This window comes from Crocuta crocuta, unplaced genomic scaffold, assembly GCF_008692635.1.
Source record: "Crocuta crocuta isolate KB4526 unplaced genomic scaffold, BGI_CrCroc_1.0 scaffold61, whole genome shotgun sequence".
In the NCBI taxonomy this organism is placed as follows: Eukaryota; Metazoa; Chordata; class Mammalia; order Carnivora; family Hyaenidae; genus Crocuta; species Crocuta crocuta.
This window is the reverse complement of record NW_027528369.1, coordinates 10,699,665-10,712,915: the sequence shown is the minus strand read 5'-3', so window position 1 is coordinate 10,712,915 and position 13,251 is coordinate 10,699,665. Positions and strand designations below refer to the sequence as shown.

Genomic DNA, 13,251 nt, shown 5'->3' with positions numbered 1-13,251 from the left:
GGGCCCAGGCGGGGCACCAGGAGGGGGCCGGGGCCGCGCTGGCCAGCCAGCCGCTGAGCCCCGAGGCAGGTAGGCGCCCGCGGGCCAGGCCGGCCCCTTCCCTGGTCGGGGGGCCACTGGTCCCGGCACGCGGCTCTGAGCCCCTCCTCTCTGTCATCTGGACGGGCTGCAGCTGCTGTGGGCGCAGTGCCAGCTCGCGGGGCCAGGGCTTCCCTTTCCAGAACAGTCCCAAGGGGTGGCCCTCTTCCCGCAAGCAGAGAGGAATAAGCCACAAATGTGAGGCCCCCCCTCTCTGTAGGTTGCACCTGCCCCGGGCTCCCTGTGGAGAAGGTGGAGTCAGACCACAGATCCGTCTATGTGGGGAATGTGAGTCAGGGAGGGGGCAAGATGGGGCCCCTGCGGTGGGCCCTTGGGATCTGCCACCTCCTCCTGGCCCTGGGGTTAAAGGAAGGGACCCAGGTGCGGGAGGGGAGAAGCGGGGGGAACCTGGGCCCCGGGGCCTCGTACTCTGCTTTCCCAGCGTGACCCGGGGCTCAGGGTTCCCACCTGAAATCTCCAGTTGGCCAATCATCAGCAACAGATGCCACTTCAAAAAGCCACATGCTGTCTGGACAGGCCGAATACACCTGGGGCTTTGCCGACACACGGGAGGCATACATCTCTGTCTCCAGCCCGCCCCCAGCAGGGGTGGGGGACAGAGACCCCCGCGACTACCCCACCCTGAGGTCCACTCGGCCGAGAAAACGTGCTGTGGGGGCCCCCACCGGGCCCGTGCCTGTGGCAGGTGGACTACGGGGGCACGGCTGAGGAGCTGGAGGCCTACTTCAACCCCTGTGGGGAGGTCCACCGAGTCACCATCCTCTGCGACAAGTTCTCCGGACACCCCAAGGGGTCAGTGCCAGGCAGCCCGTGGGGGGGGGGGCGGTTCAGGGAGGAGGCCCCGGGAGGGGCCGGGTGCCCTGGGGTCCGGTGGGAGCCTGGGCACCCCAGGGTGGCCCTCACCCGCCCTGCCCGCCTGCCCCAGCTACGCCTACGTAGAGTTCGCTGCCGAGGGCGCAGCCCAGGCTGCAGTGGAGCTGGACGAGAGCATCTTCCGAGGCCGGGTCATCAAGGTGCGCCCCCTGCAGCCCCGGGCTCCCCCACGTGAACCCCCTGATCCCGGAGGGGCCAGGAGAGGCCGCGCAGGGAAGCCAAGACACAGAGCTGCCCCAGCCTGACCCTTCCCCAATCCCCAAGTGTCTCTGGGCACACCTGGGCGGCAGGGGCAGGGTGGGGGTGCCCCCGGACTGGATGTGGCCTTGGGAGGCTCCCTTCCGCAGCTGGACCCTTGGAAGGCGTTGGCTTGACAGGGACACATCGCCTGACCATGTCTCTGGCTGGACAGTTTGGGCCTAAGCGGTACTTTTAAGAAGGTTTGGAGGAAACCGGTTAGGGGCTGAGGCCCCAGACAGAGCTCCATGCCCAGGAGCTGCGGGTTGGGGATTACTGCTGCAAGGGCTGGCGGGCCCTGGGGCGTGTGCATGCCTGCCTGTGAGCCTGCAGCAGGGAAACCCAAGAAGGCTTCCTGGAGGCAGAGTTAGCCTCGGGCTCTGCCCTCCACTGGATTTCGGCTGCTCTGGGGAGAAGGGTCCAAGAACAGGGGTCCCAGACGGACTGAGCCTTTGGTTCCAGGTGCTGCCCAAAAGGACCAACTTGCCAGGGATCAGCTCTACGAACCGCGGGGGCTTCCGAGGCCAGCCGGGCGCCAGAGGACCATTCCCCCACAGCAGCCTCCAGGGCGGGGCCCGCTTCAGACCTCGGGGGCGGAACCGGTGGGCGGGGCCGGGAGGGTTGTGGGTGGGGCCTGGAGGGCTGTGNAGCCTTTTCCGACTGCGTGTGATTCCGAAGTGTTTCCATGAACGCGAGCTCCTGTCCCCTCCTTCTGGAAAGTACTGTGGTGGATGTATAGAAAAGGAGTTATTTTGGGCCTAAGAGACACTGCAACCTGTTTTTCCTGCTCATTATCCTAGTGATATTTAGAAATTGGGACACAATTTTTAAACGTGAACGGTAGAATGAGTGGTATTACCAGTTTCTTGTTCATTGTAAAACAGAGAAAATATAATATCAAATAATCAGCATACAGCATCTCTGCCTCATAACCTCATAACATGTAAGAAATATGAGAAATGCTTCACAATGATAACTGTATGGAATAGTTAAACATTACTTTCAACATTTTGGAGATCATCTTCACTTACATGGTTCAATTCCTATGAAATTCTCATATAGGTCAGTTATCCTTTATTATTTTTTACTATTTCATTTTATAGTTTATTGTCAAGTTGGTTTCCATATAACCCCCAGTGCTCATCCCCACAAGTGCCTCCTCCATGCCCATCACCCCCCTTCCCCTCCCCCCATTAGCCCTCAGTTTGTTCTCAGTATTTAAGAGCCTCTCATGGTTTGCCTCCCTCCCTCTCCCCAACGATTTTATTCCCCTCCCCCTCCCCCTCCCCCTCCCCCACGGTCCTCCGTTAAGTTTCTCCTGTTCCACATACNTGGAGAAGTGTCTGTTCATTTCTTCAGTGGGTTGTTTGTTTTTCGGGTGTGGAGTTCGGTGAATTCCTTATAGATTTTGGATACTGACCCTTTATCCAATATGTCATTTGCAACTATCTTTTCCCATTCTGTCAGTTGCCTATTAGTTTTACTGATTGCGTCCTTTGCTGTGCAGAAGTTTTTTATCTTGATGAGGTCCCAATCGTTTATTTTTGCTCTTGATTCCCTTGCTTTTGGGGATGTGTCAAGTCAGAAGTTGCTGCGGTGGAGGTCAAGGAGGTTGTTTCCTGCTTCCTCCTCTAGGGTTTTCATGGTTTCCTGTCTCACATTCAGGTCCTTCATCCATTTTGAGTTTATTTTTGTGTATGGTGTGAGAAAGTGATCTAGTTTCGTTCTTCTGCATGCTGCTGCCCAGCTCTCCCAGCTCCATCTGTTAAAGAGGCTTCTTTCCATTGAATACTCTTTCCTGCTTTGTCAAAGATTAGTTGGCTGTACATTTGTGGGTCCAGTTTTGAGTTCTCTACTCCATGGGTGTATGTGTCTGTTTTTGTGCCAATATCACACTGTCTTGATGATGACAGCTTTGTGGTAGACGCTAACGTCTGGGATGGTGATGCCTCCCGTTTTGGTTTTCCCCTTCATTATTACTTTGGCTATTCGGGGTCTTTTGTGGTTCCGTACAAATTTTAGGATAGTTTGTTCTAGTTTTGAGAAGAATGCTGGTGCAATTTTGATTGGGATTGCATAAATGTGTAGATTGCTTTGGGTAATATTGACATTTAACAATATTTATTCTTCCGATTCATGAGCATGGAATGTTTTTCCATTTCTTTGTGTATTCTTCAATTTCCTTGATAAGTTTTCTATAGTTTTCATCATACANNNNGACATTTTAACAGTTTTTTTTCTCCCGATCCATGGGGTGGAATGTTTTTCCATTTCTTTGTGTCTTCTTCAATTTCCTTGATAAGTTTTCTATAGTTTTCATCATACAAATCTTTTATATCCTTGGTTAGGTTTATTCCTAGATAATTTATGGTTTTTTGTGCAATTGTGAATGGGATCAGTTTCTTGATTTCTCTTTCTGTTGCTTCATTATTGGTGTATAAAAATGCAACCAATTTCTGTACATTGATTTTGTACCCTGAAGCATTGCCGAATTCATGGATCAGTTCTAGTAGGCTTCTGGTGGAGTCTGTTGGGTTTTCCATGTAGAGTGTATGTCATCTGCGGGAAGTGAAAGTTTGACTTCTTCTTTGCCAATTCTGGTGCCTTTTATTTCCTTTAGTTGTCTGATGGCTGATGCGAGGACTCCAGCACTATGTTAAACAGCAGTGGTGAGAGTGGACATCCCTGTCGTGTTCCTGATCTCAGGGGGAAGGCTCTACGTTTTTCCCCATTGAGAGTGATATTAACTGTGGTCTTTTTATAAATGGCTTTCATGACGTTTAAGTAAGTTTTTTCTATCCCGACTTTCTGAAGGGTCTTTACTGAGAAAGGATGCTATGTTTTGTCAAATACTCTTTCTGCATATTTTCTGAAGCCACTCCGCACCTTGCTGTTTAGCCAGCAACAGAGCCACTCGGTGCCGCGGCCCGCAGGCGGGGGCGGCGCAGGCCACATTGGACTTGGCTGCCTCAGGCCAGGTTCACACTCCCCCTGCGAGCTGGGGTCAAATCTGGCCCTTGAGTGGGGTGAAAAATGTGCCCCTAAAAAGTATGTCTACATCCTAGTTTCCAGAACCTATGAATGCGACCTTATTTGGAAAAGGGGTCTTTGCAGATGTGAAGTTACAGATCCAGACCATCCTAGATCCCCNAGCCCCCGGGGGGGGGGGGGGGAGTCCAAGGAGACACGCAGAGACGGTGTGGCGACGGAGCAGAGGTGGAGAGCTGCGCTCCTGCAGAGGAGACCACACCCTCCCTCGGAGCCTCCAGGAGGAGTCGGCCCCGCTGCCCATGAGTTTGGGCTCTTGACTCCAGAACTGGGAGGGGGGACATTTCTGTTTTCTCTCCCCCCACCCCACCCCCATGAGGAGGTAGGTGGGTGTCAGGCCAGAGCCGGGTCACTTGCCGTCAGGAAAGTGCAGGCAAGCAACATGCAGATGACACCAGCTCCCGCCTGCTCGGCCCCCAGGAGCTGCCCCCCTCCTCAGCCAGGGCACCTGCCGCCGTCCCGAGCCCTCGGTTGCACATGCGGGCGTGTCTGCGGAGTCTTGCTGGCAGTCTTCTACCCGCAGCCGGTTCCTTCTCAGATGCGTTTCCCTGGGGCGCCTGGCAGCTCGGTCGGTTAAGCGTCCGACTTGATCTCACAGTTCGTGGGTTCGAGCCCCAAAATGAGCTGTGTGCTGACAGCTCAGAGCCTGGAGCTGCTTCAGATTCTGTGTCTCCCTCTCTCTCTGACCTTCCCCTGCTCACACTCTCTCTCTCCCTATCTCTCAAAAATGAATAAATGTTAAAAAAATAAAATTTCAGGGGCTCCTGGGTGGCTTAGCCGGTTAAGCGTCCGACTTTCGCTTAGGTCATGATCTCGCGGTTCGTGGGTTCGAGCCCCGCGTCGGGCTCTGTGCTGACTGCCAGCTCGGAGCCTGGAGCCTGTTTCAGTCTGTGACTCCCTCTCTCTCTGACCCTCCCCTGCTCACGCTGTCTCTCTCTCTCTCTCTCCTAGAAATTAATTAAAATTTTTTAATTTTTAATTTAAAAAAAAAAAATTTCCCTGATCTCTCTGTGTGGCCGCTCCGAGGAGACACTGGGCCCAGGAGCCCCTCGTTCCCCGTGGATTTCAGGCCCAAGCAGACCACGGTGGGAGGCGGAAGGAGGGCACTCCTGCCACGTAGGTGAGGGCTCCGAGCAGCAAACCACGGAGTGGACTTGCGTGGCTGTGCCCGGAGAGAGCGGAGAGGCTCCCTCTGCCCGTCTGGTCTGGGCAGAAGGAGGAACAGAGACAAATCACCTGACCAGAGGCTAAGCGGTGACGGGACGCTGCACCCACTGGGGCCCAGCTCTAGGGCAGAGGGACAGGCAGGCCCACAAGGAGGCGGGCCTCCAGGGAGAGAGATGCAGAGACTGCAGGAAACCACCACAGAGTTCTACTGCCAGCACGTTACTTCTGACCCTTGGTTTTCACAGCCTTCAAATGGGGATGCTAACTGTGTGCAAAAAGTGCTGAATGTAAAGCGCCTATAGGGGTTCGTGTGGCTGCATCTACCAAATATCTCAAATAGCAGTGGCTTCAACAGGATTATTTTATCTTCCTCTACAAGATGCCGACTATAAGTAGTTCAGGGCTACGCCAATAAAACCATGTCCTTCTAGCTTTCTGCTTTCCATCTTTAAGAGATTAATCTTTTCCTCATGCTCTCAAGATGGCTGCCTTAGCTCCAGCCATCACATCCAAGTTGCAGGCAGGAAAAGAGAAAAGATAAAGAAAGGGTACTCCATCTGCTAGCTGAATCCCCCTTCAAAGTATCCTTTCTGCAAGTCCCTCCCAACACCACCCACTTACATTCCCTAACTACCTACACTTGTGTGCTAAGGACAGCAGCAACTATCTTCTGTCCAGTCAACTGTATCCAAAAACACCAGGGCTTTGTTAGTAAGGGAGCATGTCGGTGACTTGCAGGCCCTCCCACAGCCGCTACTCAGGCAGGAGCAATTATGTCCAGAAGCTCAGAGCCAGCGGCTGCTTGCTCCCCGCCTTCCAGTCCCACCTGCAGGGGAGGTGACGCGCTGGCACTCGTGTTTTCAATATGCGCTAATTGGTGTTTTCCCTCTACTCCTGTAATTTGAAAGACGAATCCTGCGTTCCTTAGAGGGGAAAGCTCCCCTCAGGGTGGGTCCCAGCCCAGCTAAGGGCCTCCCCCACTCCCCAGGGCGTCCGGGCCGCCCTGCTCCTGGTCGGACCCCTTCTCTGGAGTCACTGAGGAGGGAGGGATCATGGCTGTCTCGGGGCACAGAGCAGACCACGTGGTGGGGCTCAGTCCCAGTGGGTCTGCGCTGCCAGATGACAAAGGCCACCTGATCCCGGAAGGCACTGTCACCTCCGTCATGGTCAACCAGTTAGGACTGTCATCTGTACTTGACCAAGCAGGCTTGTGGGGGAAGCTCAAGGCAGGAATCCAATCCCATTAGCTCCTCAAATGTACCCTCCCCCCAGCTTACGCAGGGGCGAGCAGAGGCTCCGCCCACCCGCCCTGGCCCTGGAAATCGCCCCCTGCTCCCCCAGGAAGAGGCTTGGGGACTTGCGCGCTCTGTGCTCAGAAGGCAGGCCGCAGCTGACGGGCTGAGTCAAAGGTTCCTCGCTCTGAGGGCCGCCTCCCTCCCGAGCCCGGGCACAAGTCCAGAAGACGAAGGCCACTCGGCGCAGGGGAGGCTGTGAGGGCTCTCCGGGTGTCCCTCTGGGCATGGCCCTGGGCACAGCAGGCCGCCCCTCCAGATCACCCCACAAGATCAGCCGCCAGGAGCCGGCCAGGAGTCCCTCCCGTCTCTGCTGCCCCGCGGCCACAGCCCCTGTAGCGCCCCAGGCTCCGTGGGCTCCCTCAGCCCCTCTCCCTGCCCCTTACCCCGCTCCGGCCCCTGACCTGTGCGCCAGCCTGAAAACCCTGCGCTAGGCGCTCTTCAGCTCAAGTCTATGCTGACACAAGGAAAATGCCACATGTGATCTCAGAAGACCTTTAGTCTCCACGCCCCGTGCCCAAGGCCTTGCCCCCGGCAGCTGGGACACTCAGGAACAGGCACAAGGTAATAAATACCCATCCAGACAATAGCTTATATACACAGCGCTGGTGTCCAGGCAATGGCCACCGAGTTCTCGCTCAACACACTTGTATCATCATAGACGTCACCATGCTGTCGAAGGCCCTGCAAAAGAAACACACCGGTTCAGAGAAGCAGACCGGGCTCTGCACCCCCCAGGACCTGGGGGTCCCTCCCCGAAGTCCAGTAAACTCGGCCTCAAGGCCAGGGTCCTGCCGCATCCGGCGATGGGTATCTAAGCCTCCCGCCTGCTCGTGCCCCGCAGCCCTGCCCCAGCCAGGCCTCCAGGAAGAGGTGCGGGGATGCCATGTGGCCTCAGGACCACTGCACAGCGCACACAGCAGGGACAGCCTGGGGGAGGTGCCTCGGAAGGGCCTGGCTCGGGTCTCTGCAGGGTCCTCGAGCCCACCGGCTCTAAGGACCCCTGGGGAACCGAGTCTAGGAAGGCCAGGAGTTCTCAGGAGCAGATCCGGAATGTGCGCACATGAACGCCTCTTTATAAAGCACCTTTGTGACCTCCTGACAGCACATCTGCGACGACTTGAGAGCTGTGTGGACAAGACCTGTGACCCGACCTCCTCACAGTCCCGGTTCCACATCAAAGACAAAGCCATCGTGTGCGGGGCCCGTGGAGGTGCCCAGGACTCACTGGGCCCCGGTGGGAAGCCATGAGGGCAGGGCCTGCGCCCCAATCCTCTTCTGTGTGACGTGTTGGGATCCACGGAACGATTACTGGGGAAGCAGGGCTCGGCTGCGTCGGAACCGCCCCTCAGAGGCCCGCGGCCTGCGGCTCGAACCCACCTGCCCTCCCTCCCGTTCAGGACCGCGGCTCTCGGCGAGGCAGGTCCCCCCCCCAGCGGCCCGCTCACCTGGACTGAATGCGGTCCCCTGGGTTGTAGAAAGGGTTGCACATCACGTCGGTATAGGAATTGTGCAGCTTCCGGAACATCTGGGACAAGCATCCGTGGTGTTAGTTGAGATGAATGCGCCGCTGTTGCCGAAACTGTGGCTTCTCAGCGTTTGAAAACANACTGCGGATCTCATTGTCTCGAAGCGCCGTGTTGGAGGAGTCCACCACCATGACAAACTTCACCTTGGAGTTGGTCACGTAGCCGTAGCTACACAGCTGGTTAGGGAACGCGCTCTCAATGCACACACTCCGTGGCGGCAGGAGGACCGGCACCGGCCGGGACCGCGTGTGGGCGGAGGGCCAGCTGGGCGCAGCCCTCGGCCCCAGAGCCGCTTTGGAAAACTCCGACAGCCTTGCATCAAGAAGGGCCCCGGGCTGGACCTGTCCCACGATACCAGGAGGGGACCACACGGACCAGGCCAGGCGGGCTGTACACTCCCTGGGGGCAGCTTCCAGGGTTTACAGGAGAAGCAAAGGGCAGGCGGCCAAGCCTCACCCTGATCGGAGCTCGGGGGCCCACCTGCCCAGACCCTCGGGCACTTCACTTCCGTTCTCGGTCACCTCCTGGCCCAGCAGAGCTCACTGCAAAACTGGAGGCCCAGGACCCAGGCGGACCCTGCCTACGGCCCGCACAGCTCGACAGGCCGCTTCCCCTGGGGGACACGGGCTCCCGGGCAGATGTGGGGGGCAAGCTACAGCACTGCTCACGGAGCGTTCTCCGAACCGGCCCTGCTGGGACAGCACGGGAGGGGGTCCTCGCAGGCACCACGTGGGCAGGTTCTCTGCAGACCGGACAAGGGACGGACAGGGGACGGGTGCGGACTGCCACAGTCCGGAAAATTCCACGCCCCGCTTTTCCCACGGTTCTCTTCTAATTCAAGTAACACAGGGTGCGAAGTCCTAATGAGCTCCAAGCTGCCCCGATTCTCTGCCGGCTGAGAGCTCTCACCTTCTTTCCAAGCGACGTTCAAAGACGTCTTTCGAGATCACCTGATCCTACAGGACACCTGGAAACTGGGGGCCGAACCCCCAGATGTGAAGCCCCGGGTGGGGGAGAGCGCGAGCGGACAAGCCCCCCAGGCGTGAAGGATACACCTTGTAGTCCTCCGTGGGGTACAGCAGGCCGAGGTAGAGCTCCCTCTGGTCCACCAAGGCCTTGGCCATGGCTGAGATCTTCTCGTCCACCACGTCCAGGGACGTGTGCACCATGTAGTGGAACTTCAGCTCGTTCTCTATGGGAACGCTGCGGATGTAAAGAGGGTAATTCTGCAAGAAAGGATGTCGGCGGCTGAAGTGACAGGGGTCAGCCGTGTGTGCCCGGCTGTGAGGACCCCGCCACGGAGCACAGGGACATACTCTAGTTCTCTAAACCCCACTGTGCAATCCTGCGAGCTGCGGGGGCACTGCCTTCAGGGGACCCAGTCTAACCTGATGAGGTTTACCCGCCGCCAGCGTCATCATGGCCGAGGCGGGGGGGGGGAGGGTCAGAAGAACTGGGTCTGAGCACAGCCTGCCTGCAAGCCACTCACCTTCCGCGTGGGGCCCCATCCTAGCCTGTGCTCTGCCCCCAGCCCGGAATACTGTTTTCCCGATTCGAGCTCGCTACCTTTTCCCCTTGGGTGCCCTCTCGCTAGATGCTGTCAAGGCTCAGCTCAAACCTCCTTCATCTCTGCGTGGCCAGTTCTCCCCATCCTAACCCCAGGGGTTAATGGGGTCTTCCCGGGGCTCCCACATGTCACAATTCACGGATTCTGTCCCACTCGGCGCTGCACACACACAACACACACGACGCTCTGTCCCAAGGGCACTAACGTGTAGCGAGGCGCAGTCGGCAAGCCCACAGCAGACGGCACCCTGTGCGCTAAGCCAGAGCCGCACCTGAAACCTTCCTCAAGGATCACCTCCTAAGCCTGGCTTAACGGAAACGCAGAAGTATCCGGCGTAAAGCCGTGTGAACGGCCCCTCGGCTGTCTAGGGTCCGGAAACCGCCCCCCGGACTGAGACACCTAAGGTGCTCAGCGCGAGGAGAAGGCAGTGGGGACGAGGGAGGCGCGTTCCGGGCGCAAAGGCCCAGGGACGGGAAAGCTCGCAGGCAAGTCGTCGGGTTTGGGGACGTAACCCGTTATCCGCAGGCAACGGGAAGCCACCGGAGGGACTCGGGCAGGGGCGTGACTCGGTCTGGGGAGCCTCGGGAGCGGCGCCGGGGCCGCAGCGGGGNGGGAGGAGGCAGCCGGGGAGGGCATGGGGGGCTGTAGATGGGGGAAGCCCCGTGGCACCCACCGGGGTGGGAGTAGAACCCTCCCCCGGCGTCAGCAGCCTTAGTGCCGCAGAGCGAATGGAGTGTCACTGCAGCCGCCAGGGACAACTTCTCGGGGCCCCTGTTCTGCTGCTCCCGCTCTGGAAGGACAGAGGGGCAGCCCCCACCACCCTCCCACAGGGCCTGGGGTGTCTGGGGCAGGGATGGGGTGTAGAGCCGACTGGGGCCCAGGGCCCACCTGCACACTCTCTGGTTTTGGCCTTGGGGTGGTGCGCTGCCTGGGGCTGTTCGCCGGTCGGGTCAGGCTGCAATGCTCATGGCCACAGGTCAGGTGTCTGTGGGTGTGACAACTGGGCCAGGAGGCTGTCCCTCTACAGAAGCCGGGCGTGACGCGGAGATTCCGAACTTAGAGTGAGGTGTCAGGGAAAAGCGGGAGCGCAGAGGGCAGCCCTGGGGCCCTGACATCGGTCAGGCCGTGCCACTGTTATGACCTGCACCCCTCAAACCCTCGGAGGGACTCTGCTTGGTGGAGTCGGCGGGCGGCTGAGGCCCTTGGATGGCTTCAGGACAGGGCAGTGGAGAGCAGGGGCGACGTGGCTAGTGTGAGTGGCGTGGTCAGCCTGGCCATGGCCTCCGGGGGGGGCCAAGGGGCCGGAGCCTGAGTTCCGTCACCAACGGCCAGTGACTTAACCAGTCATGCTTCTGTGGCGAAACCACCGCAGAAACCCCAAGTAGTGGTCTCTGAGGGGTTCCCAGCGGGTGCACTCACGGAGGTGCTGGGAGGGTGGCCCGACCAAGGGGCAGGGAGGCTTCTGCCCACCCACAGCTCACCCTAGGCATCTGTTCCGTCTGCTGTTCCTGAGTCACACCCTTCACGACAAACGAAATGGGGAATCTGGCGCCTTCCTGGGTTCCGTGAGCCATGGCAGCCAGTCCTTGTGTCCCCTCAGAAGTCCAGAGGCCTGGGCGCGGGCTGGCGTCTGCGGGGGGCCAGCCTGGGGCACTGAGGCCCGTGCCTGTGGGCTCAGATGGCAGCTCCTGGTAGATGGGGCAGAGCTGGGCTGCTGCAGTCCCCCCTGGCCCCCAGGAACTGAAGAAGCAGTTGAACTGGAGACCCCCCCCACCCCGAGTTAATGCCAGAAGGGTTTCTAGTAAAAATTGCTTGGAGTTTCCCCAAAAGGTGGACAGAGACCCGCACGGGAGCCTTTGGCCAAGGCCACGGGCCTCACGCGCCTGCTGGGCAGTCCTGGGTGGTCAGCACTGAGCACCCTGGGAGACATTCAGGTGCTGGAGACTTAGTTCAGGAAAATGAGCCTAAGATCTCTCAACACTTTTCCTTATTAAAATTGTGACTTTTTATAAAAAAAAAACGAAGGATTCTCAATCCTGAAACAAATCTCAGACTGTCTGTAGTTCGCTTACCAGGGAAAACCCTCAACATGCTTGTCTCTAATCTGCGAACTTGCTCCGGGGCGGCTGCTCCTGGAACGGGCTCTGGCTTCTCAGGAGACCCCGCCCTGATGGCTTTGCTTCCTGGGGAACGAGACATCCCGCACACGTGTCCTCTGTGGCCCCGTGTGTGCCGGTCGCTCAGAGCCGAGCCCCGCGGAGGCTGGTGTGAGTGGCCCCCTTGAGGCTCAGCCTTTTAGATTCTTGCCCTCCCCTTCCGTCCACGGGCATTCCCCGCTCTGCTCACTAGCGCCCATAGTGTTTTACATGAATGTGTGTTGCAGTGATCATGTTTAGGGTACACTGGGTTAGGGTCTGTCAGTTTCTCTCTGTTTCGTTCTGCCTTTTTGAGGGGCTGCTGGGAGACACAGGCGCCCATGGGTGATGGTATTCTGTTGATTGTGTTGTGCACTGCTTCAGGCCCGAGGTCCCGCGTGGGGGTGCGTGACCAGCCCTGGGAGTGCTTTCACTCGAGGGGCCTAACTGGGGAGCCCCCCTTCCCGGACGCCGTGCGTGGGGCCGCAGGAAACTGGGCCAGCAGGGCTCGGTCCGGGCCTTTCTCCTCTAGGCCCCTCCTGGTGGCTTTGGGTTGTTTGCGCAGAGGCAGAGAAGCCGGGACGACTTTGGTCTGATTAGCAAATGAGGGTCAGGACCTGCTGATGATAATGACACAGACACGCACTCAGAACGACTCAAGCGAGGGTAGACCCTCTGGCTCTCCTGACTAGACAGCCCGGCCGTCACGGCTTCAGGCCAGTGGGATCCAGAAACCCGCACAGCTGTGTCTCCCCCCACGGTACCCGGCCCGGTTGCAGGGTGCGCTTCCCAACGGCTTGGGTGGCTGGCCTGAACCAGGCTCACTGGGAGCCATGTAGGGGCCTGTCCTGCTGGGGAGGCCCAGTGCAGGGAGGGGGGGAGGCCAGTGCTGGGAGCAGCAGGTAGCAGGGTAGGGGCAGGCATTAAGGGGAGGCCAGTGCAGGGAGGGGGGTGGAGCATGGAGACTCAGTGCAAGGAGCAGGGTGGGGGCAGAATAGGGCAGAGAGGCCAGTGCAAGGAGCAGGGTGGGGCAGGGAACCCAGTGCAGGGAGCAGGGTGCGGGTGGGGTGGTGCCTGTCAAGGGCCAGGACCGCGGCTGTGTCAGCGTCCCTCTGCGTGAGCTCGGAAGTGGGCAGGAGTTTGGAAGATGCTGGAACCGTTCCTTTAAGGGGTGGGGGAGCTGACCTCCCTCTGCGGCTGCGGGGGGAGGGGGGGAACAGAGGCCCAAGCAGCGCCTGTGTCTTGGTTCCTCATCGACAGCAGGACCAGGAAGCGGCGGCCTCACTGCCGAGGGGGTTGGGGTT

At 58.7% G+C, this 13,251-nt stretch overlaps 2 protein-coding genes across 2 annotated transcripts in view; one reads left to right on the top strand and one right to left on the bottom strand.

Annotated features, from left to right (window-relative positions):
• The window catches only part of PABPN1L (PABPN1 like, cytoplasmic), a 7,499-nt gene extending 673 nt beyond the window's left edge, over positions 1 to 6,826 (top strand). Inside the window, exons 3-9 of the mRNA XM_077754192.1 lie at positions 1 to 69; positions 299 to 366; positions 785 to 891; positions 1,025 to 1,112; positions 1,672 to 1,811; positions 6,413 to 6,598; positions 6,697 to 6,826. The exon at positions 1 to 69 is cut by the window's left edge and continues 20 nt beyond it. Of these exons, the coding sequence (XP_077610318.1) occupies positions 1 to 69; positions 299 to 366; positions 785 to 891; positions 1,025 to 1,112; positions 1,672 to 1,811; positions 6,413 to 6,598; positions 6,697 to 6,826 (788 nt within the window). The remainder of the gene's footprint in view (positions 70 to 298; positions 367 to 784; positions 892 to 1,024; positions 1,113 to 1,671; positions 1,812 to 6,412; positions 6,599 to 6,696) is intronic.
• Positions 6,827 to 7,197: 371 nt separating this feature from the next.
• On the bottom strand, positions 7,198 to 9,507 carry TRAPPC2L (trafficking protein particle complex subunit 2L). Its single transcript, XM_077754119.1, has 4 exons — positions 9,299 to 9,507; positions 8,326 to 8,413; positions 8,165 to 8,244; positions 7,198 to 7,400 (listed from the first exon to the last, which is right to left on the bottom strand). The coding sequence occupies exons 1-4, from the start codon at positions 9,412 to 9,414 to the stop codon at positions 7,355 to 7,357; spliced, it is 330 nt and encodes a 109-aa protein (XP_077610245.1). The 5' UTR covers positions 9,415 to 9,507; the 3' UTR covers positions 7,198 to 7,354.
• Between the last annotated feature and the right edge of the window lie 3,744 nt (positions 9,508 to 13,251).